The 25393-nt window shown below is 40.4% G+C and overlaps 1 protein-coding gene across 5 annotated transcripts in view; it reads left to right on the forward strand.

Moving 5' to 3' along the window:
* The window catches only part of CNKSR2 (connector enhancer of kinase suppressor of Ras 2), a 465074-nt gene that overhangs the window by 330591 nt on the left and 109090 nt on the right, over nt 1-25393 (forward strand). For all 5 annotated transcript variants that reach the window (XM_073616493.1, XM_073616494.1, XM_073616495.1 and 2 more), the window contains one exon: nt 21900-21948. In XM_073616493.1, coding sequence (XP_073472594.1) covers nt 21900-21948 — 49 coding nt within the window. The remainder of the gene's footprint in view (nt 1-21899; nt 21949-25393) is intronic.

A 25393-nucleotide genomic window follows, 5' to 3' on the forward strand; every position in this document is an offset into this window, starting at 1 on the left:
GATCCCGCCCCTCTTTTTTTTTTTGAGAATTCAGTGCTTGCTACAAAACTGAAGTGCTTCCTGTGTGGGAGGGGTTATATAGGGGATCACTTCCTATCTATAGACCTTTGGTCTATCAGTGTCCATTCACCTAATGGAGTATACCCAGTAAGTAATGAATATTAGCCTGACTCTGTGTTCCATGATGTACTCAAAGAAAAGGATTTTACAAGTAAGTATGATGAAAAAATCCTATTTTTATGCACAAGGCATTTCGTAAGAAGTGGATTGGATAGTGCTGCAGTGTATGATATGTTCGAGATGTAAGATACTGTGGAATTACAAAGGCGTAGCTCCCAACTCTCAAGGTTTTCAACCATTATGGAACCAAGTGCCAGTTTTCCTTCTTCCTTTTTACCATTTGGTCTGATGTCTAGTACTATATACAAATGTCCTATTTAACTACCAAAAGTGTTATATAGCACTCAACTATTCATCACGTCCATTTATTACTACGTTTAATTTGAAACACCAATATAACGGATACTTACAGGGATAAAAAGCAGCCATGTGTGTAACTGTGTTCTTTTCTATTTATGAATTCATATTGCATTGTAAAGGTGGTGTTGGGTGTGGGTTTGGCATAGCTCTCAAATGTCCTTCATTTGGAGGGATTGTCCCTCTTTTGGAAATAATTCCCTCTTTCCATCTCAATTGTCCCTCTGTAATTAACTACCTAAAGTGCTATATTACACCAAAATGTTCTCTTTCATTTCTTTTGTTGAAAAGTAAAAAGGAAGAAAGTATTGGTGGTGAGTTTAAATAATAATCTTTAGCATATTATTTATTTGGGTGCTACATAAGGGGGTGGCCAGGCTGTGTTTTTTGCAAACATATATCTATTTTAAAAGGTGTCCCCTTCTCATCTCAGAAAGGTTGTGTTGTACCTCTTTAGATCTCAGAAAGTTTAGAAATATATGCAAAAGGCTTTGTAAGAGCATGATTTTTTTTTTGTCTGGCACAGACCTAGCAGCCAATTAAGTAGCTGACGGAGGACAACAGTATCAGTGAAACAGTTGCATAGATAATTTTTTAGCTCCGTGTTTAAGAGCTAAAGCAAAATCCTTTAAAATGTAAATATAAAATGTGTAAGAGACGCCATCGTGTGCGATTGAGATATAATCATAAATTAAACTAACGCACTGCTTTTGAGCATTAAGGAACATGTTGACAGATAAAAAATGATACATGAGATAATGGACCCACTGCTGTGATTTAGAACTATATTAGAGAAGTAATTGACCTATAAATACACAGGAAAAGGTTAGAGAACCCAAGCTGAATTTTTGTATCCTTTATTTTTGCAGGAGTATGGTATTTAATACAATATAATAGAACTGTAACACAATCATGATAGGTATTGATCGGCAAAGGCTGCGAGGATACACATTAACTGAAACTCATGATAATGAATGTAGCAAATAAACAGACTTTATCCATAATGACAAAAACCATGGATCATTCAGACAAGCAGCCTTAATTTTTGATTATAGTAGGCATGCAGTTTCTGTTTCATTCGTGGGATGAGCCCTTTTCTTGCTTTAGTCTCTCCTTACCATAATGCCCTGTACACACGACTGGTTTTGCCATCTGAATAAACTCTGAAGGTTTTTCCGACGGAATTCTGATGGAATTTCGCTCAAGCTGTCTTGCATACACACGGTCACACCAAATTCTGACCGTCAAGAATGCGGTGACATACAACGTCTCGTACTTGCTTCAGAGCATGCGTCATTTTTGGTACGTCGGAACAGCATACAGAAGAGTGGTTTTCCCGAATTTGTTCCGTCGGAAAAATATAGAACATATTCTTTATCTAAGTCCATCTGAATTTTCAACGTGAAAAGTCCGATGGGGCATACACACGGTTGGAATATATGATGAAAAGCTCCTATCGGACTTTTTCTGTCAGAAATTCTGACCGTGTGTGCAGGGCTTTACACTTAGTCATCGGTCCCCAAACCCTAACCCAAGAAGCAGTTGTTTCCATACACTGCACTGATGATGGCCAACAAGCCTAAAACAGCTGTGTGCGGTTATAGTATAAGGCTGTATTTGTGTTTTACACCAGGATGATGGATCTAGTATGTGACCTGTGACATTAAAGAATGATTTGCATGGCCCCACCAATTGCTCTGAAATAAGGAATAATTCCCTTATTTTTGGGCTATTTTTTGGAAATAGACATGTAGTTCGCTTCTGTTCTAAGAAGGTGCTATTGGTACACTGGAAGGCTTTTTGGTTCCTATAGTACCTTCTACTTTCTAATTTTGTTAAATGTTCATAAGTCTATAAATTACCAATAATTTACAGGAAATGTCATAGACACTTTACTATTTATTACCCAGATATAATTAAGTTGCACTAACATTGCATAGGAGACATCCCCGAGTGCCAGCCAGTCACCCCACAATATCCTAAAGTATATCTGAAGTCCTGGAAACTGAAGTACTCTTTTTTTGAAAATGATAGACAAGCTAGTATGGAGGTGGGTCTGGTCCACTTGCTGTGCTGTTGATTATGGAGGCTTCCTATAGTAGTAATGGGCCAATAGTGTGGAGCACAAAATGGGAAGAAGCAGACCACCCTCCTGGCAGTTTAGTCTCTATTTGTATAACCGTGCATTCTGAATTGTGTTATTTTACTTTTCCTTATGTGATACATTGTATTCTTTTTACATGCTGCATTTCCATAGTTTTGTTCAACATTTTACAGAAACCTGATTTTCCCATTCAAATAATTTATATATTAAATTTAATTGGATTTAGTAATAAACTATAGCAATAATAATCAAGTTTGGTAGAAATGTTCACACCAATTTAAGTCATCTTTCAGTTATTAAAACAAATGTATTCATTAAATTAATTCCCTATGCTTTATAATAATTACAAAAAACTCACACATCCTCTTTAGTAGAAAGTTAGTTAGCTTTGCTTCCTATATCTATCATGTTAATGTGTGTAAATATTGCCAAGTTTTTTTTTTTTTGGCAGTCTTTTTCTTGATTGTATGTGTTCTTTTGGGAGATTTCCCTTTACTTTCTGTCCTGGACACACATAGGAAATCAAAAGAATTCAACTCGTGGGTCTTCTTCATACAGTCTGTAGCCTTGCCCAACACAGTGCCACAGGAAAGCAAGTAAAAAAATTTTGCTTTGTATGGGCCTGTTCACACAGACTTCCCAGCTACAAGTGTTCCAGTGACAACTTAAAATTTGGGTTTACCCCTGAGTTGTAGTCTTAGTGACAGTTGTCACCATGACAAATGGAAAGGGCGAATATTCCCCTTGGGTACAAAGGCAAAAAAAGGAGAAAACCTTTAAAGGATGGTAACCCTTTTCTTATGCTATCCAAAGCAACAGTGAAGATTTTCAATGGACTTTACCCGCTTGCCACCTGCCCACCGTCAAATGACGAAGGGGCGGTGTGGCTCTCGTTCTGGGACGATGTCATATGACATCGTCCCAGAAGGGCCACACTTGCGCGCCCGCATCGCTATGATCGGGGCCACACCCTTTTGCTAGGACACGTCCAACCCCAATCTCTGTAAAGAGCCGCGGCTTTTTAACCATGTGATCGGCTGTGTCCAGTCACAGCCTGTCACATGTAAAACACGGAGATGCCGGTAATCGGCTCTCATCACCCCATGCTGACAGAGTGTGTGGTGAGGAGAGCCGATCAGTGGCATTCCCTCCCAGGGGATATCAAGACATGTAATCAGGGCACTCAGTGCCCTGATTACAATAACATGCCACTGGTGCCAGCAATCAGGGCCCACCAGTGCCAGCAATCAGTGCCCATTAGTGATGCCAGTCAGTGCTGGCTATCAGTGGCGCCTATTGTTGCTGCCCATCAATGCTGCCCATTAATGCTCATCATTGCTGCCCGTCAATGCCCATTGGTGCCATCCATCAGTGCCGCCTATCCATGCCGTCTATCAGTGCCCACTAGTTCCACCCTTCAGTGCCACCTATCAGGTGGCACTGACATGTGGCACTGACATGTGGCACTGATAAGCACTGATAGGCGGCACTGGTGGGCACTGATGAGGCACTAATATGCCGCACTTATGGGCACTGTTAGGTGGCACTGACATGTGGCACTGATGAGCACTATCAGTGCTCATAAGTGCGGCATATTAGTGCCTCCTCATCAGTGCCGCCTAATCAGTGCCCATAAGTGCCACCTCATCAGTGCCGCCTCATCAGTGGCAATCAGTGAAGAAGAAAAATTACTTATTTTGAAAATTTACTGACATAAACTAAGAAAAACATTTTTTTATTTCAACATTTTTGGTCTTTTTTATTTATTTATATTTTAGTAAAAAATAAAAAACTCAGCAGTGATTAAATACCACCAAAAAAAGTGCTATTTGTGTGAAGAAAATGATAAAAATTTGGTTTACAGCTTTGCATGAGCGCACAATTGTCATTCAAATGACCAATTGCTTTTAGTTTCCTTTTTTTAAAAAGCTAAAAGAAATGTAATAAGACTACTCTAATCCTTTACAAAATGAGATTGAATCCATTCGATCAGTTGACATTCGGTATCTGCCAGTGTAATTGTGGCTTATTGAAGGTCCTGTAATTGAGGTTCATATGCAGTAGGTGATTTGCTTTTCTCCTGTAACTGGTAATTCCCCATCGTGTTTTGTCTGTGAAGCCTGTCATCGTATGGCTGCATTCTGTATGGGAATGTGCTAGGTCTATCATTTAGCCATACTGGTTAAGTGTCCTGTTGCAGCAAGGGGGACTGAGAAAGGGTCTATTTAATGACGAGATCTCAGCATGTACAGTCTGTCAGGCCAAATGGTTATAGAGCTCTGTTGCACAATGTACAATGACATCTGGAAATCACTTATTCTCTCTCTCCTTATATACTGTTGATTTGCCAGCTGCCGTCTCATTGGGTGGCTCATTCAATGCCCAATTCTTCCACATCAACCCAAAGGGACATTGTAAATCCAATTAAATCTCTATCCTTCAGGTTAAAACAAGTTCCATTACATTGAAACGGTGATAGATCTTTTGTAGCATGTTACAGGATCACTTGGTGATGTTCCACACTGTGTGCATTTTGCAGTACATTAATTGTCCTCTGTCAGCAACACACATTTCTTTTACTGCTAGGAAATGACAAGCCTCTTCAGAATCACAGCTTACATTGCTAGGTCAAGAGCTAGTCGCAGGACACAACATTTGTTTGCTCATTTAAAGACTTTGATATTTTTTATTTTAGTGTAATTGTCTCTGAAAAACGATCACTCTGCTTTCAGTGTTGGGAAATGTTCAGTTTCGCTCAGATGGAGCATTGAGAAGTGTTTGGTTTGAGGCTACAAGTCTGCAACCATAGCCCGCATATAAATCTCATGTTTGCCTAAATGAAATCATATGCTGTCAAAACACAAGAAAGCTGTGTCTTACTTAGATCTTAGCATTAGTTAATTAGTGCATTTTGATTTTGCCTGTACGGTGAATTGATAGATCTAAAATATTGAGTTAAAAAAAAAACATCCTCTGGCTTATGTTGGTGCTACATTCTTTAAAACATATATACATTTTTTGTTCTCTAAGTTAGATGCAGTTACACAATATAGAAACATAGATATATATATAGATATATATATCTATATATATATAGATATATATATCTATATATCTATATATATATATTTTTTTTTGCAAGGTCAGCAGTTGGTATAATCATAGTTAACCGCAATGCATGTGACCCCTGGCGAGTACTGCTGAGGCTCTTCTTGTATTTAGTGCATGCTTAGTGATTGTTATTTAACCACTTAAGGACCGAGCCTCTTTTTGAGATTTGTTGTTTACAAGCTAACCACTTAAGGACTAGCCTTGTTTTGGATTTTAGGTGTTTACATGTTTAAAACAGGTTTTTTGCTAGAAAATTACTTAGAACCCCCAAACATTATATATTGTTTTTTTTCTAACACCCTAGAGAATAAAATGGCAGTCAATGCAATACTTTTTTTTTGCACCGTATTTGTGCAGCGGTCTTATAAGCGCACTTTTTTGGAAAAAGTTAGCCCAATTTTTTTTTTTATATTGTGAAAGATAATGTTACGCCGAGTAAATTGATACCAATATGTCACACTTCAAAATTGGAATGGCGACAAACTTTTACCCTTAAAAATCTCCATAGGTGACGTTTAAAAAATTCTACAGGTTGCATGTTTTGAGTTAGAGGAGATCTAGGGCTAGAATTATTGCTCTCGCTCTACCGATCGTGTGTGGTTTGAACACTGTTTTCATATGCGGGCACAACTCCTGTATGCCTTCGCTACTGCATGCCAGCTCGGTGGGACGGGGCGCGTTTTAAATTTTTTTTTTTTTTTCTTATGTATTTTACCTTTTTATATTTTATTTTTACACTGTTCTTTTTAAAAAAAAAATGTGTCACTTTTATTCCTATTACAAGGAATGTAAAGATCCCTTGTAATAGAAAAAAAGCATTACAGGAGCCCCATTGGGGGGCTTTGGTGACATATCAGGGGTCTAAACATACCCCTGATGTCTGACTTTTGAGACAGTGAACAGAATGAGGGCACAGATTCCCCAGTCTGTTTTCTGCAGCCTCAGATGCACTGGACAGTAAATGAATGGAAAGTGTCCTATGCTAAGCGGCTTCCTGTTCATTCAGAAACTGAAGCATTGTAAAGACTGTTTCCTATGCTTCAAATATGAATCAACACAGTGATCAGTACTAACCACTCACTGTGTTCATTCAGGAAAGGAAAGAGCTAGTAAATGACATATTTATGGGCCCCTTCCCCTGCTCTCCATACTAAAACATCAATCTGTGTGTTCGCAGCAGGAGCCTGTGGGAAAGGAGAGGAGGGAAGCTGGCAGAGCTGCAGGAGAGAAGGGTGCACCCAGACACACCCGGCACGCCCCGTGTGCATGCCTATGAAGACACATGATTGATGAAAAATATTTACAGAGTAATTGACTGTACACTCAGATCCTGTTACAAGAATGGCCTTAAACTTAATTGTGGACTTAGTAACTTATCAGCATAGTTAAACATAGACAATTCTACATAAAATAGAAGACAAATAAAGGATGACTTTAGCATGGCTAAATTACTTTTCAAATCATCTTCAATGTATATTTCCATCCCTTACAGTTAAAGCAATTGAATAAATAGATCACTATCCCAGGTTGTAATTCCAAGAGGAAAACAAATCAAACACAGATCTACTTTAATTTAAATTTTTTTTTATTTTTTATTTTTTTTTTTTTTTGCAGTGCCTGGTGTTTTACAGAGAGACAAAGTAGGGAAAAACTAGTGTCAAATCCAATAACAATAAATGTGATAAATCGTGCACACTGATACTGAAAGGGTTGTATATTAAAAGTCCAACTAATGGTTCATGTGAGGAAAAGTCCAACAAAATTATAGAGTGGCTGCTGACTAGGTGAACGTGAAGCAGACATATCAAAAAAGAGAAACCAGCAGTGCCATCAGAGCGTAGTAAGCAGAGGTGGCCCATCCATTATGGGTGCGCGGGCGCCACCCCCCATCAATGCATCCGGCCCCCTGATCTACATAAAGGGAGCCGAAAAATATGGATTCCAATGGTGGGGGTGTGTTTTTCTTTTTTTTTTTTTTTTTTAAGCATGTGATTAGAGCCAGAGGCTCTAATAGGCTTCAAAAAAGAGTGGGCATTTGTGTGAAAAAAGGGAATGAATATTCGCTATTTTCACACTAAATCTCCTCCCGGCCAATCAAGTGAGACCTATTTCCCGATTGGCCAAAATGTCAGGCAATTCTATTGGACGCCGAGGAGGAGAGAGGAGACGCACGGCGGAAACCCCTGTGCTGGAGGAGAGGGCACTGGAGCCGCTGCTACCCACCTATTGGTAGTAGGTAAATTCAAACCACATTTAATCACATAATTGCAACTCACATAAAATTTGTATAAAGCATATCAAGCAGGCAGCCCCGCTGCACTAGACAGATCTGGTCCTGCTGTGTAAGATGACTCAGGCAATCCCTCTCAACCATGGCCACCACTCTGGTGGCTTCCAGAGCTCCCTGCCTGGCATGGCTACACTGGGATGACACTTGTGATGTCAAAACACTGGAAGCTCTTTCAGAGCATACATCCTCTTTCATCAGGCCTGACAAGGAAATATGCCCCAGACAGAGCTTCGTGAATGTGGTATCATTTTTACTTTGCAAACCATAACAATTCCAAATAAAAAACAGCATTTTTACTTGCACATAATTGAATGATGGAAGCCAGCAGAGCTTCATCTCATTCTCAAAGCTCTGTAGAAAATTCTCCTGCAAAGCAAACAGCCTACAGTATTTGCCTTTGGTTAATCAACTCCTATTATTATTATTATACAGTATTTATATAGCGCCAACAGTTTACGTAGCGCTTTACAACTTGAGGGTAGACAGTACAAATACAATACAATTTGATACAGTAGGAATCAGAGGGCCCTGCTCCTTGGAGCTTACTCCTATGAATGTAATCAAGCCTAAGAACGGGATATGTGGTGTTCAGCTTCCCATTTCACCCCTTGTTTCTGTAGGCATGTGAGTAGCAAGATGTAATAATCGTTATGTTCCTATGCACATACTGCTCTGTGCTTGGCTATTACATTAAAATAAGTTCCAGTGGGTACATTCCATAACTGCCTATTGCTCACTTAGCAAACAATTCCTGAGCTGGCCAGTAATACATAGGTTGGGTTAGCGTTCATCCCCAGATCATAAAACACCAACAGCATACCTAGTGTTAATGAGTGTATATAAGTAGCTTTAGGCATTGCACAATCCCAAACTCAGCACACTATGGATTGCTCTGGAAGAGGTCTGTTTGCTGCATCTTTGTAACCCTGTAAATAAGCAGGTTATCAGGGAGAGCTATAAAATAAAAATAAAGCGAAGATAAAAAGGTTGTCACAGATTGGGGGGGGGGGAATCAGAGCAACATGAAAGAGTAACCTGTACCAAAGACGCTCTATCTATCTATGACATTTTTGCATAGAACCACTTGCATTGCAGTCAGTAAGGGTCAGTAATGTATGCAAATGTCATTCGTAGTTTATTCATAGCCTGGCCACAGGGTCACTTTCAGCTGTAGACTAGCAACCAGTTTATGAATATTTTGATAGTTAGCTGCAACACTAGGGTGGGTTTTTTAATCCATTGGGATAAGCATTTTGAAATAATTAAGAGATCAGAGCTTTTTACTCTGCCTGCTTTTTGTGGTAGTTTGCAAAATTTGCAACAAAGTAGAACACATAGGGATTTACTAAAACTGGTGCACTGAGAATCTGGTGCAGCTGTGCATGGTAGCCAATCAGCTTCTGACTTGTTCAATTAAGCTTTGGCAATAAAACATGGAAGCTGATTGGTTTCTATGCAGAGCTGCACCAGATTTTGCACTCTCCAGCTTTAGTAAATAACCCCCACTGTGCACTCATGTATGTTTGTGTTGCAATAAAAGCATATGTGTGTGTTAGGGGGTTTGAAGGGGAGCAGGGAAGGAAATGGGTTTTTAAATTTTAGATCATACGTAGTAGAAATGATCCCTTGCTTATTTTAGATCTATTCACAATTGCAATTTTTCTTGCTTTTTTTGTTTTGTAATTATTGTATTAGATTTACTGTACATACTTTGTAAATGCTCCCTCTGTCATGAATTGTGATTTATGAAGAGCGTAGACACCCTTGATGTTAGTTGCCTGGTTGTCTAGATTTAATACCTTTTTAAATCATTACTGACCAAGAAAAGTTAAGTTGAGAAGGCCTTTTTTAATAACTATTACAGGTACATGTTTAAAAGAAAATTAGCAGTGGCAGCCTTCATACTTGTGTCATGACAGGTTTCCTTTAAGGACTTCTGAAAGTAACAAAATTGTTTTATATTCTGTATGATGTTTTCTTGATTCTTTTTAGTGCTTCTCACATTTTTTAGCATTTTCTCTTTTTAAGTCCTTTTATTCCAACACAAATTATATTAAAATATCTATTCAAAACGTGTATCTTATTGTAATTAGTATACTCTGCATCTTCCTTTTTACAAGATGTGTGATGGCGTACAGTTAGTTTCCATGGAGATAGAGTACTAGCATAATTTGTTGCCTATTTCAGAAAAGACATTTTTTGCAGATAACGTTCTCTTCCTAAAATACATTTTATCTAAGTGTGAGTTTTGTGCTTATTCAGTTAGTTTGATGTGCAATAAGCTTTGCAGTTATATGACTTAAACAGCACAATTCTCATTAATTAATAAATGCACAGTATAGAATGCGGAACAGAGGAAGTATTAAATCCAAAACCTCTATCTTGCCTAAGCAAAATAACATTGATATTGGACAACTTGAGTGTTTTTAAAATAGCTGTTTCAAGCAAATCCTGCTCTGACTTATTCAGTGTGTTGGAGGAAAATAGCCAATTTTACCAGCAAATTGTGTGCATTTAAGGAATACAAAATGACCTCATGGGGATACACACACACAAAGAATGAGACTTTTACAGGCCACCAATCAATGCCTGTCAGTAAACGTTGCATATGCTAACTTATTGTTTTCCACATTAACATACTTTGAAGCTGCGCACCATCCAAACAATAAAAAATACAAAAAGCCCAATAAATGCTAAAATAAAAAGACAGCTTTTGCTGAAATACTTTAAACTCCTAATATTTTTTTCCAGTACTTATATTCTAGATGTCCTTAGCCCTGTAGGTTAAATGACAGTCAATATCCTCTAAGCCCAGGCTGTTGTGGTCCTGCCCCTGCTGCCTGGGCAGAATTATCAGGCAGGCTGGGCTCAGAATATTGCTACATTGCACTGCCCTCCCATGTCGCTACCTGAGCTCTGTTCAATGCAGCAGTAAGGCTGCTTTCACACTGGGGCGTCGGCGGTAAAGGGCCGCTATTTTTAGCGGCGCTTTACCATCATTTTTGCGGAGGATTTCGGCCACTAGCGAGGCGCTTTTAACCCCAGCTAGCGCCCGAAAAAGGGTTAAAATGACCCGCAACGTGCCGCTGCAACGATACTTTGCCAGTGGTTCATGGGGTGCTGCCCATTCATTTCAATATATACACTGCTCCAAAGATGCTGCTTGTAGGAGTTTTTTTAACGTCCTGCCAGCGTATTGCCTCAGTGTGAAAGCACTCGGGCTCTCACACTGAGACTGCAGGGAAGCTGTTTTTCAGGCACATTACAGGCGCTTTTTTTTAGCCCAAAAACGCCTGAAAAATGCCTGTACATATTGTCGGATTTTCCAATGGAAAATGTTCGTTGGGAGCTTGTTGTCGGAAATTCTGACCGTGTGTAGGCTCCATCGGACATTTTTGATCGGAATTTCCGTCACACAAAATTTGAGATCTGGATCTCAAATTTTCCGACAACAAATTTCCGTTGTCGTAAATTCCGATCGTGTGTACACAATTCCGATGCACAAAGTTCCAGGCATGCTCAGAATCAAGCAGAAGAGCCGCACTGGCTATTGAACTTCCTTTTTCTGTACGTGCTGTACGTCACTCCGTTCTTGATGTTCAGAATTTCCGACAAGATTTGTGTGACCGTGTGTATGCAAGACAAGTTTGAGCCAACATCCGTCGGAAAAATGGATTTTGTTGTTGGAAAGTCCGATCGTGTGTATACGGGGCATTTGAGCCGCCTCTGCCCTCACTGGAGGAGAGTAGAGGGGTACCTTGAGAGAGAAAGGCAGCAGGCAGGTGGGGTGGTTTATGAATACTAAACTTCAGCCTTAATGGCAGCATGCCTTCCTCATGTACTGCTTTTTGTTGCTCCTTTTGCACTGCAGCTCCATCACTGTAAGTGACATTTATCATTTATGTCACGCAGCAAGACAATGCTAAACAGAAGCAATGAGACAGATTTACTATAAGCTTAGGTTAATTCATAAATTCCCTCCTCTTCTCTCCCCAGTTTTTTGCCCAGGGTTGCATGCATAGCTATCACAAATACACAAACACTGTTGCAAATATTTTATTAAAAATCTGATTGGCATCTAACTTTGTCATTAATTTGCTTGATTAATGTGCACCAGTGTCTGTAATTCATAGATATAATTCTCCTAAGGCCTCATGCACATGGCCTTTAAAAAAAAAAAAAAAGCATTTACAACCATTTTTCATTAACCACTTGCCGACCAGCCGCTGTCATTATACTACAGGTCGGCTCATTCCTGCGAATCACTGTAGCTGTACGTCGGTCCATTTTACAGCTATAGCAGGTGCACGAGCGCCGCTGCAGGGCAGGGGGAGCTGATGCACGGGGCTGGCGGCCGCGATGTCTGCCAGCCACCCGTGTTCACTCCAGAGAGAGCCAGAACGGGGATCTGTCAATGTAAACAAACAGATCCCTATTCTGACCGGGAAGTACAGAGTGATCATCTGTTCCTAGTGATTAGGAACAGTGATCTCTCTGTACTCCCAGTCTGTCCCCTCCACCCACAGTTAGAAACCCCTCTCAGGGAACACATTTAACTCCCTGATCACCGCCAATGTTAACCCCTTCCCTTCCAGTGTCATTTATACAATAATCAGTGCATTTTTTTTAGTATAAATGTCACTGGTCCCAAAAAAGTGTCAAAAGTGTCCACCGCAATGTCGCAGTCCCGCTAAAAAACGCTGATTACCACCATTACTAGTAAAAAAAAATAATAATAAAAATGCCATAAATCTATCCCCTATTTTGTAGATGCTATAACTTTTCCACAAACCCACCAATATACGCTTATTGTGATTTTTATTTTTTTATTTTATTTTTTTCCCGAAAATATGTAGAAGACTACATATTGGCCTAAACTGATAAAGAAATTTTGGGGGTTTTTTGTGGGTTTTTTTTTTTGGGGGGGATATTTATTATAGCAAAAAGTAAAAAATATTGAATTTTTTTTTTTCAAAATTGACGGTCTTTTTTTGTTATATATTTTGTATAGCACAAAAAATACAAATCGCAGAGGTTATTAAATACCACCAAAAGAAAGCTCTATAAGTGGGGAAAAAAAGGACCTCAATTGTTTGGGTACAGAGCTGCACGACTGCGCAATTGTCAGTTAAAGTGACAGTGCCGTATCACAAAAAAATTACCTGGTCATTAAGGGGGAAAATCTTCCGGTCATTAAGTAGTTAATAGATCTGTATGCAGCTGCAATGTTTTCAATGGAGACATTCATTCCAGTGCGTAAATATGCAATGTGTTCAGATCCATAACACAAAATCCAAAAATCTGCATCTGAGGGTATGCATATACCATTGAAAAAAGAACAGGACAATTTTTCTTTCAAAATATTTTATTGGTTTTCCAAAAATATAAACAATATAAAATAATGAGAAGTAAAGCAAAACATTACATTACATTCCCCTGTGGGGGGTACGAAATAAGCCTAAAACTTAAAGTAAGAATCAAGCGCACACATACACATTGACTGGTACCTAAGAAGCTACTGTAACTCTTCCAATTATGTGTAATCCGCCCAGCCTGCAGCCAATAATGGGGCGGGGCAAGGAGAGGTTCCGCCGGCACCCCAAAAGGGATCACGCTGTGCCTGGCCGAATCTCAACCAGCCACCCATATCAAATCTTCGCCAGATAGGCCTGGGATCTAGGATAAACAATGAGGTTGCTATGACATGATTTGCTAGCCCCAGTGAGAGAGACCTCCCTCTGCAGAACTAATTGCACTAAAGTCGGGGGAACTTTCCTAGTACCTTAGAGGGTTCAGCAGAAGGGGGGTGTAAAAAAGGGAGGGGAGAGGAAAAGAGAGGGAGTGGAGAAGAGAGGGAAAGAGTAGAGAGCCTATCAACGGGAGAGGACCACTCCTCCCTCTGTAAACCAAAGAATTTTACGGTTGAACTCCTGGTATAAGGGAAATGCCCATATACTGCACCCAAGGTTCCCATATAGCTTCAAATTGTGTTTTGGTGTTGTGGAGAATGCTGGAGAGTTTCTCTTGGGACATAATCCAAGATATTTTTACGTGTAGCAGCCTTGACGAGACCTTGGGTTGTTTCCAAGCGTTGGCAATGGTGAGCTTGGCACCAAGGAGGATGAAATGTATTAATTTACGCGTCTGTTTTGGTGTTTTGGGTAGGTTTGCATTAAGGAGGGCTATGGCTGGGGTTTTCGGGATTTGAACTTTCGTAACTTTTCGAATCGGGGAGAAAATCTTGCTCCAGTAGGGCCTTAATCTCGGGCATTCCCACCAAATGTGGGCCATGGAGCCTGAGAGTTGACACCCTCCGAAGCACCTGGGGTCTGCTGCCGGAAACATTTTGGCCAATCTGTCTGGGGTAAGGTACCATTTAGTAATGACCTTGAGGCTGGATTCTATCAGGGAGATAGTCTTAATGCCCTTAAAGGATCTATTAAAGGAGACCCTCCATCTTTCTATGTCCCAGTGGAGGGATAGGTCGCTCTCCCAAGCGAGCATGTATGGGGTCTTTAAGGATTGATGAGATAGTGACTGATAGATGATGGAGATTCCGCCCCTCTGTTCTGTGGACTGCCCACACCATAATTCGTATGGCGTGAATTTGGGAGGCAAGGTTTTCTCCCCCCAAATGTGGTGGAGGAAGTGTCTTATTTGGTAAAATCTATAATGTTCTGAATCAGGGATTTCTAGATGATTCACACAAAATTCAAGGGAAATAGGGCCATCGGAAGTGAAGAAGTGTCCGATTCGATACAACCCCTTGTCCAACTACCATCTAAAGGCTTTAATGTCCAGTCCCGGAGTAAAGTCAGGATTGTTGAAAATGTGTGCTAGAGGGCGGCAACTCGAGGTTAATGCAGGGTTGTTTCTTAAATTGTCCCAGATTTTGAAGGATTGAGAGAGAGACAGGGAGAGGATTGGGGGACGCTGTCTTTGGGGAACCCAGAGTAGGAAGTCTGGAATAGACTGTGGAGAGCTGGGCCAGCCTGGCAGCTTGATAATACCAGAATAGTTTAATAAAGGAAGCTAGACGGTTGGCGAGAATTTCTGTCAAAATGTTTAGGTCGTTATTAATTAGGGAGATGGGTCTGTAATTTTCAGCTTCCTCGTGGTTTTTGTTGGGTTTGGGAATTACTGAGATGAACGCAGTGTTCAAGTGCGGATCTAGTGGGGAGCCTGAGCTTTTAGAATTAAAAAATTTTGCCATATAGGCAACATGATTGAGTATTCTTCGCTAAGCTCTGGGGAAAATTCCTTTGCAAAGTGCAACTTCTCTTGCAAAGTGAACAGCCTATTTGCCTTTAGTAGATCAACCCCATAATCTCTTTCCGGAGAGAAGTTGAGGTCTTGTGTACAGCCTATGCTCAGAAAATGTGTTTCACAGAGGCACAGGTATCAATTTGAAGACGAAGCATGGATTCCAGGGGCATGCTAGGTCTACAAAAGATCTGGGGCTAGAGCTCATAGCAGCGTAGTAAAGAAAGTCATACGCTTGGGCGGGCATACACATGTATATAATATATGTGTGTGTATGTATATATCCCCAGAAAACCTCCCCCTTGCATCAGGGTCCCCAGAGAGCCCCCCAGAGAGCCTCCCTCTTAAATCAAGGTCCCCAGAGAGCCTCCCCTCTCCTTGGGAACCCCTGCAGAGACTCAGGGCTATGGGCCCCAGATTCAGGGCTATAGCCCCAAAAGCCACCCCTAGCAACGCCACTGATGGATTCACATGGTGACAGTGCAATATGTAACTCATATCGCAATACATGGTTGTGAATTGCTATGTTGGCAAGGTGCCACCACAGTACACATAATGGACATTTTTGCAGCACAGCCATGTAAATACAGCATGTTTTCAGACTCCTTCAGATCCTTTGGAGTTGTGTATGACATCTTTCTCAGTGGCTTCTAGCCTCCTTCTGAGCTGCTTTGAGCTACTTTTGACTGATACGTGGAGAAAATAAATAATTAGAGCTCTATTTTTTTTACCTTCGATACATTTTTTTCTTTAATACCAGGTGAGTTTCACTTTAAAGTAAACCTTTTCTGAGAGAATCATGGAAACTGCTATGCTGCTGTTCTTCTAAAAGAACTTGATCTGCATTAGTAAGCTCACCATGTTTGAATTCACATCTATTATACTATTATACTGCAACACTGAATAGAATTACAGATACCGGTATCGGCTATCAGTTACAGGTGATCTTAAACATATACCACTTCTGGGAGATTTAAAAGCCTTCTGCTGCTTCTTTGCTGTGGTGGTGTAGTGACCTGGTTGGGGGTGCAGCGGGCAGACTCAGACATTTGATGCACCCAGAAGTGTCGGGTGCTGAGCATTCTAAAAGAGTGAAGATTCTATTTAATGAAGGTGATAATGTTAAGGAGAGAAGCCATGTTCAATGAAAGAATGTAACTAGAAGTGGTATGATCTGTATATTCGTTTGTCTTTCTAATGTATATTGAAGAGAAACTGACCTTCGTATAGATGTACTCCAACAGCAGTCTATTTAGATATTGGAGACAGAGGGTCAGCTTAGCAGCTAAGTAGCAAACATTTGCAAGATAGGAAGTAATGGAAATCTGTATGTTCTCTCAGAAAGGGTTTTGTTTAAAGCTACGCAGTAGTCACTAAAATAATTATGCAAAATCCTTGCTACAAAGAAGATAGTTAATGCTCACCTTTCCTGCTGCCCATGGCACTGATTTACTGTATGAAAATTATATTAAAGGATGAGGCGCTAGTTATGATCAGTGAATCAAAAATGCAAATACAAATAAATAGCAAGCTAAAAGTCCATATATGATAAATCCCAACACCAAATTGTGATGCTCAAAATCGGATTCCTAGTTCTTCACCACAATTGCTCAAGAGATGGGTGGCCATTCGCCAGAGAATTATGACCCTTTTTTACAGGAAGGTCAAACAGCGCTTCTGGAATACCAGTTAATTCCACTGACAGCACAGTTCCACTCCACTGGCCCCTGGAGATGAAACTAGGATGGGAAAAATGACTCCATAAGAGACATAGAGGGAGGTCTCATAGTGTAGTATTTTTAATAGATAAAAGCAAATAACAACAAATGGTGATTACACTCACATGTTACAGTGCCGATCCGAGCACCAGGTGTAATCAGCATGTGCAAGTCGGCTAGTCCTAAAGGGATAGCATGAAGTCCGCGTCTCTCCTAAGGCCAAGCCTAGATAGGATGTGAGATCAGAAACTGGAATGGCGGCTCCTCTGCTCCGACATGCGTTTCACCGTATTAGCATCTTCAGGGAGTGAGATCATATGCTGATTACACCTAGTGCCCAGATCGGCACTGTAACGTGAGTGCAATCGCCATTTGTTGTTGTCATTTGCTTTTATCTATAAAAAATACTACACTATGAGACCTCCCGCTGTGTCTCTTGTGGAGTCATTTTTCCCATCCTAGTTTCATCTCGAGGGGCCAGCGGAGTGGAATCAATTGGTATTCCAGAAGCGCTGTTTGACCTTCCTGTAAAAAGGGGTCATAATTCTCTGGTGAATGGCCACCCATCTCTTGAGCACTTGTGGTGAAGAACTAGGAATCCGATTTTGAGTATCACAATTTGGTGTTGGGATTTATCATACATGGATTTGTAGCTTGCTATTTATTTGTATTTGCATTTTTGATTCACTGAACATCACTAGCGCCTCATCCTTTAATAAAATTTTCCCGCAGCATTTGGTGACCTGTTCACTTTATAGGATAGCTTCCATTATGTTTGTTCACTGATTTCACAGGGCACTATTCATTGTTTTTCTTTTTTTCTTTTTTTTTTTTATACTGATCTACTGTATGCTGTAATGAAGAGAAGACTGACCCTTGAGTGTTGGACTCTCGGTCTACCATTGTGCTTTGTTGATCCTCCTGTTGGCAGAACAGGACTGAGTACATCAGAGTAACGGGAATCTATCACTCTCCAAAGGGTGGCAGTTTCTCTTCATTACAGCAGAGCTCAGTGGCAGAAGCAGGAAGAAATAAGTATTACTGTCTGCAAGGAGGATTGTATTTTACATATTTACTTTGCCAACAGAGGATCTTTAAGTAATCTAAAATGTAGTTGGTTTTTATGGGTTGCTACATTTTCACTGTTGAATTAGTCTGTTCACAATCAGTGATGTTTGGCAGCATTTTATTATGGTATACAGTCTGTATCAAGATACAAATGTGTGTTTTACAGCTGATGTCCATGTTTCATGCCACATGAAATAGTTTGTTTGAACCCTGCTGGTCCATATAAACTATTTGCATCACTAAGTGCTGCAGTGTATCTAAGCACTGTATGTACTGTATGTCATTAGGAGGAAACACAATATTGATATAATGTTCAGCGCTAAACCATCTGATGAAAAAGATTAAAGCTTAAAATTTACATGAAAAGGCATGCATCTGCATGCTGATACATGAAGGTGCAACCATGTGACTGGTGAGTGGATTAAAAGTTCTGGGGGATGAACCCCTAAAAATTAGTCTCTAAAAAAAAAAAAGTTTCTAAATGGAGGCTGTAAAGGGAGCGAGGCTGCTTCAGGCGCGGGCTGGGGAACCCGACCACTGTGAACAAAAGGAAAGCAAAAGGAAGAGAGAAGCGCCAAGCCAATCCTTTAAACAGCTTAAGAATTTGTTCAGTATATGGGTATAAAACAACACTAAAAACTTGCGTGAAAAATGTTGGAGCACTTGCAGAGTGCTAGAGCGGGTGGGAGCTTCCACATGCAGTGTCACAGGAGCACAGGAGGACCGCCGGGAAGTCTCTATTGAGGGATCCACGAGCACCGTGTGTTAGCTGGAGCCTCGTGGAGACGTCGGCTGTGTGTCTCTAGGTGGGAGTGGTCCATGGCTGTCCACGGCCATACCTTCATCATCTGATGGAGGCGTGGCCGTGCCTTCGAAACACGTTCTGATTTGCCAGACAGCGTGTGGGCGGCTCTCCAGTTTGACAGCCCTGGACCACTCCCACCCAGAGACACACAGCCGACGTCTCCATGAGGCTTACCAAGGCTCCAGCTAATGCATGGCGCTCATGGATCCCTCAATAGAGACTTCCCAGCGGTCCTCCTGTGCTCCTGTGGCACTGCACGTGGAAGCTCCCATCCGCTCTAGCACTCTGCAAGTGCTCCAACATTTTCAACACAAGTTATTAGTGTTGTTTTATACCTATATACTGAATAAATTCCTAAGCTGTTTAAAGGATTGGCTTGTTGCTTCTCTCTCCTCTTTTTGCTTTCCTTATGTACTGTATGTAACTTCAGCTACATACAGTACAAAGTTCTGGATTCCAGCTGTGAGACTGAGACTTCCCGTCTCTCACCTGCAACAAAACAAAACAGAGTCTGGCTGAGCGGCACTCAGCCATTCATAGGCAACTTTGTATTCTGAGAATGAATACAAAGCTTCCACTGATTGGCTGAGTGAGAGGGGCTGGCTGATGACATCACTCTTACAGCCAATCATAGGAAGCTTTGTACTCATTCACAGAATACACAGCTGCCTATGAATGGCTGAGTGATGCTCAGCGCTGTTTTGTGTACAGTAGGTAGCTGAGGTTATATATAGTACCTACAGTGCTTAGCGACACTGCAGCTCGAAGCAATTCATTTATTTGGACCAGCTTGGTCCAAACAAACTATTTAAAGAGACATGAAACAAGGACATCAGCTTTAGGATCCTTTGGGTTTGACCTTGATTTTCAAGTGTCTGTGAGTCTGTGGGGTTGATTTACTAAAACTGGAGAGTACAAAATTTGGTGCAGCTGTGCATGGTAGCCAATCAGCTGCTAACTTCAGCTTGTTCAATTAAGCGTTGACAAAAAAAAACCTGAAAGCTGATTGGTTTCTATACAGAGCTGCACCAGATTCTGCTCTCTCCGGGGTTAGTAGTTTTTCTTTTAGTCTTGCTTCACACCTATGTATTGTGGTAATGAGTGGTACAACCCGCATTATATTATGTGATATTGCTACCAGATCGATGGTGATGTGTACTGCAGTGCAAAATGCACCTTAACGCATCTGTGCTTTCTTACGTTTTTTTTCCCTGCATTTATGGTACATTGCCATCTATTCAGAATGAATGAGCTGCTTTTATGCAGTGCCTTAATGCAGCAGAAATTAACACACAAAACAACTCACGTTAATGTGCATGCCATTACATAGGTTGATAAAAGTCTATCTAGTTCAACCAGTAGAAAAATAAATAAATAGAAAACCTCTATATACAGAACCCTATACCCACAGTTGATCCAGAGGAAGGCAAAAAAAAAATGTAAAGCATGGACCCATTTGCTCCAGAAAAAAAAAAAAAACATCTTATTAATCCTCTGAAGGCAATTGGATGTTCCATGGGTATCTCACTGCAAAACAGTGGACAGCATATAGGTGTGAAGGACATCATACAGCTAAACTTCAGAGAGCAAAGAACTTTACTCTTGTAGTTGGTCTCTCTCCACACTACAACGATTTAACTGCTCATTTGAGATGAAACATAAAGCAGTATACTTAGATTATTCTTCTCTCCCTCGGCAACTGGCATACTCCTCCGCTGTCTGACACCCTGGGTCGTAGGCGGGCCCTCAACAACCTCACTTACAATGTAGGACTGATGGTCTTGTACTGTACAGGGTGATGTCAAAGCTGCAACCATTTGGGCACAAAGAGGAGCAGCTTCAGGGGATTGGTATTATAGTAGCCTGTAGGAGTAGGGAATAACCACTTGCCCTCTGGAAGATTTACTGCATTTTTTTAACTGACAACTGGCAACGCTGTACCCAAATTACATTTGTCATTTTTTTCCCAACAAATAGAGCTTTCTTTTTGTGGTATTTGATCACCTCTGCTGGTTTTATTTTTTGCACTATAAACCATAAAAGATTCTTGTAAAAAAAAAAAAAAAAAAAATGTTTTACTTTCTGCTATAAAACATATCCAATTAAAAAATTGGAAAAAAATCAAATTTCTTCATAAGTTTAGGGCAATATGTATTCTGCTACATATTTTTGATAAAAAAAATCCCAATAAGCGTATATTGGTTTGCGTAAAAAATTAAAGCTTCTACAAACTATGGGATATATAGTGGAATTTTTATATATATTTTTTTTTTATACTAGTAATTGCGGCGATCAGTTTTTATAGCAAGACTGCGATATTGCAGAGTACATTCTGACACTGACACTTTGTGGGAACCAGTGACACTAATACAGTAATCAGTGTTAAAAACATTCACTGTCGCTGTACTAATGACCCTGGCTGGGAAGGTGTTAAACATCTAGGGCGATCAAAGAGTTGTGCCTAACCAGTGTTTGTGTGTACTATGTGTGCTGTTTTTACTAAGGGATGTGATGAGAGAGAAAATGGGAAAGAAAGTCCATCACTCCCCCCCCCCACCCTGTCAGGATGGAGCTCTGCGTTGTTTACATATGTAGAGCTTTGTCCAGCCTCTCTCCTCGACCATCAGCAGGTGCTGGTGGACATTCATTGGCCGGCACCCACTGATCAACTTCTGCCATGACTAATCACAGCAGAAGTGTGCGCGCCCCCTACTTGGAGGGGCAGAATCGTGTGTGTGTATGTGTATATATATATATATATATATATAAAATGTGTGTGATGCTACACAAAATGGCAGTAAATCTGCTATGGGGCGGTTGGCAAGTGGATAAGGTAAGTACATCACCTTCATCATCATCCTCTATGCAAAACAAGCAGTTAACCCTTGCAGTGCTGATGCGTAAACTTTTTTGTTCTCTGGTGTTTAGCTGTAAATCTGTAATACCATGGCAACAGACTAAATGATTTTTAATTGTGTTTTATCAGGCACAGAGGAGGAGATATTTGTATATCGCAAAGTAAAACTATATGTCATGTTCTCATTCCAGTATTTTCATTTGCAGACATTCCAGCAATCCTCTCTACAACATAAATCCAAGAAAAGAAATAAAGGTAATACAAATGACCCTAAAGTGTGGAAGAAAGTTCTTGTGAAACTAATGACATTTAGAATGGCAACTGGATACGATGATTCAGAGACTCTAAATGAGTTATGATTTTAAATATTGCATTTCATGTCAAAGGTTATATTTACTATATTAAATCAATATTTCAAAGTGTGTTTGAAAATTGCCATATTTACCATTGTTCAGAGATCCCCTCTGATTGGATTATGGGGTTGTTTTAGCTTCAGATTATAAACTGTTTCAGTAACGTAGCTTTTCTTAGTAATTTTAGAATGACTTTCGCCAATACCATGGACTCTTTCTCAAATGGCAAATATTAAATCAACTCTTGTATGTTTAAAAAGTTAAATGATGTTTATAACCGCTCCTCATTTTAAACATAAATTCTAGGCCTAGTATATTTATACAGTTACATTACTCCAGCTTGGACCAATGTAACTATGTATATATCATACCTGGTTAATGCCCCTGGAAGTATGGGACTTGGAAGCAAGTTGAGATCACTGTAGTATTGGTGGCTACTTAAAGTTGTTGTAAAGTCAAATAAATACACTGTGTACATGTTTTTATAAAATTGTCCCTGTAAATATCTTAATTCAGATCGTTTCTGGCAAGTCACTTGACTTCTGGCCGCTCCCCTCCCCCCTGGATCTAAGGACAATAGCAGGAGGGGCTGAGATCCCCCTCTGACGTCAGCAGATAGGTCACGTTATCGCTGTGCTCCCCCATAGCCTAGCCCTTAGATCAGAGAAGGAGAGGTCTCGTAAGTGGCCAGAAACAAACTGAAATAAGGTATTTACAGGGACATGTACACAGTGTAGGATGGCTTAGTAGAACAGAGGGGCTGGTAGTAAAATTTATTTAACTTTACTGCCAGCTACTAATAGTGGAGAGAAGAAGAGAGAGAGGGAGCAGTGGAATGATGGAGGCACGTAACCTGACCACAGTAATCGAGGATCAGCAGCCATGATTAAACATGATCAGCACACTAAGGGGGACAAAGGAACAGGCAGGATCAACCAGGTATTTTACAGCACAGAAAGGGACAGCTTTGACAGCACAAGCACTGTGCTGTTTAACCTGCCTCCTTTTTTTTTTTTTTTTTTTTAAGATTACAATCTCTTTAAATCCTTGCCAACCGCCCCACATACATGTACTGTGGAGCGGCGGCTCCTGTGCACAGAATCATGTACAGGTTCTGGATCTTGGGCCCGCATGTGCACCGCCAGTAACCCACTCACGCTGTGATTGGAAATAGTGGGACCCAATCAGTGGGTCCAGCAGACCCGACATCCACTGGGACCCACTGGTTGTTCCCGAGAGAAGCAGAACGGCGGGCTGCCTATGTAAACAAGGCAGATCGCCAATCTGTTAGTAGGGAAAACAGAGATCCTGTCGTTCTGCTAAGCAGGAACACTGGATCTCTGTCTTCCCACAGTTAAAGCACCCCCCGCACAGTTAGCAAGCACTCATTTAACCCTTTGATCTCAACCCCTTCCCTGCCAGTGTCATTGGTATAGTGACAGTGCATATTTTTTAACACTGATCACTGTTATTCATGTCACTGGTCCCCAAAAAAGTGCCAAAAGTGTCACTTGGTGTCCAATTTGTCCGCCATAATGTCACAGTCCCGCTATAAGTCGCTGATCGCTGCCATTACTAGTAAAAAATAAATCAATAACAATTGCATAAAAATATCCCATAGTCTGTAGACACTAAAAAGTTTACAATATACTCTTATTGGGATTTTTTTCACCAAAAACATTATTTAGCAGAATATATGTTGGCCTAAATTGATGAAGAAATTTGATTTTTTTACATTTTTTTTTTTTTTTTTAATTGGATGTGTTTTATAGCAGAAAGTAAAAAATATTGCTTGATTTTCAAAATTGTCGGCCTTTTTTTGTTAATAGCGCAAAAAAAACTGCACAGGTAATCAAATACCACAAAAAGAAAGCTCTATTTGTGGGGAAAAAGGACATCAATTTTATTTGGATGCAGCGTTGCATGACTACGCAGTTGTCAGTTAAAGCGACGCAGTGCTGTATCGCAAAAATGGCCTGATCATGAAGGGGGGATAAACCTTCCGGAGCTGAAGAGGTTAAGTGATTTCCAGGTTCCAGGGGCATGGCCAGAAAAAAAAAGGAACACAAGGGGGCGCAAGAGTGTAGCGATATAAAGTAATGGATATATTAAAAGCCAATTGGCAACTTGCATCCAAAAGAAGTAAACAGATATATGTATGTTACGTGGCCATTGTAGCTTGCTATCCCAAAATCATCTGCTAGGTCCTGGGATATATGATGCTCCTACAGCTGGTGTGCCGGTGATGGGAGTGTTGACCAGCATGGGACACGAAAGCTGCCGGACTGGGTCAAGAAAGATAGAGGCATTAGAATGGCACAAAAATTATGAATATTTCATAGAAAGAGGTGTAACAGAGAAACATTAATAATACTATTAATAATAATAGCAAAAAAAAAACATTAATACAATTAAAAGAAGTGTTGTTCTCTTTCATAGATAACCAGACTGTATGAATGTTATTACAAAAATGACCATTAAATTACACTTTGGAAGCTGCACTCTACTGCATGTTATACAGCGCTCCTATTGGACTGTACACAAGAGATTCCTCCTTTTATGTCATTTGGATGTCTTATAACTTTGTCCAGTGGAGCATGCATCACTGTACTTCTCTGTTTTCCTGCCAAAACTGTCTAAGAAAAGTAAATATGAATATGAGATTAACTTCAGTGCTACTCCCCAATCTATCCTAAACATAAAGAGGAACTGCAGTCTGCTCACAGAATTTGTAATAAAAACATCTTTGCCATTCTGAAGCTTCCCTCCAACCACTTTGCAATATTATTTTATATATACTGTGATTCTGTGCTTGCCAAATTTGCTGCTGAAATCTCCCTCAACTAGGTCTGGCTACAGCCATTTTACCTGTGGGCAGCTGAAGCTGCTGCCTGTTCACTTCCTGGATTTACACAGATGGACAGAAGCACACCTCCAGCTCTGCAGCTCTCATTGGTCCTCTTATGACTCCCCCCCTCTCCTTGCTGGCAAACTCGATGTCATAAGCCTAGGTTTTTTTACCAGACAAGAAACAGGAAGTGGGCTGTATAAGATATTTAGTGGCATAAAAAAAATGTTTTACTATCCAAAGTTAAAACAACAAGGGCAGAAGATTTAATAGATGGAGAGATGAAAAAAATGACTGAAGGCATAGCGTTTTGGCTGGGCAGGACATACACTTTTAAAAGCTGCATCTTATTAGGTGACACCAAACACACCATGGTGTCTCCTAAGTCACCCACGACCGATTACAAATGGTCAAATACCATAAGGTTCACAGTTGACATATATAATTTGCAGAGTGTTTATAGTATGCTCCCTACTTTTCTCTAGAAACATGGGAATAA

Source organism: Aquarana catesbeiana, linkage group LG02 (assembly GCF_042186555.1).
Source record: "Aquarana catesbeiana isolate 2022-GZ linkage group LG02, ASM4218655v1, whole genome shotgun sequence".
Taxonomy (NCBI): Eukaryota; Metazoa; Chordata; class Amphibia; order Anura; family Ranidae; genus Aquarana; species Aquarana catesbeiana.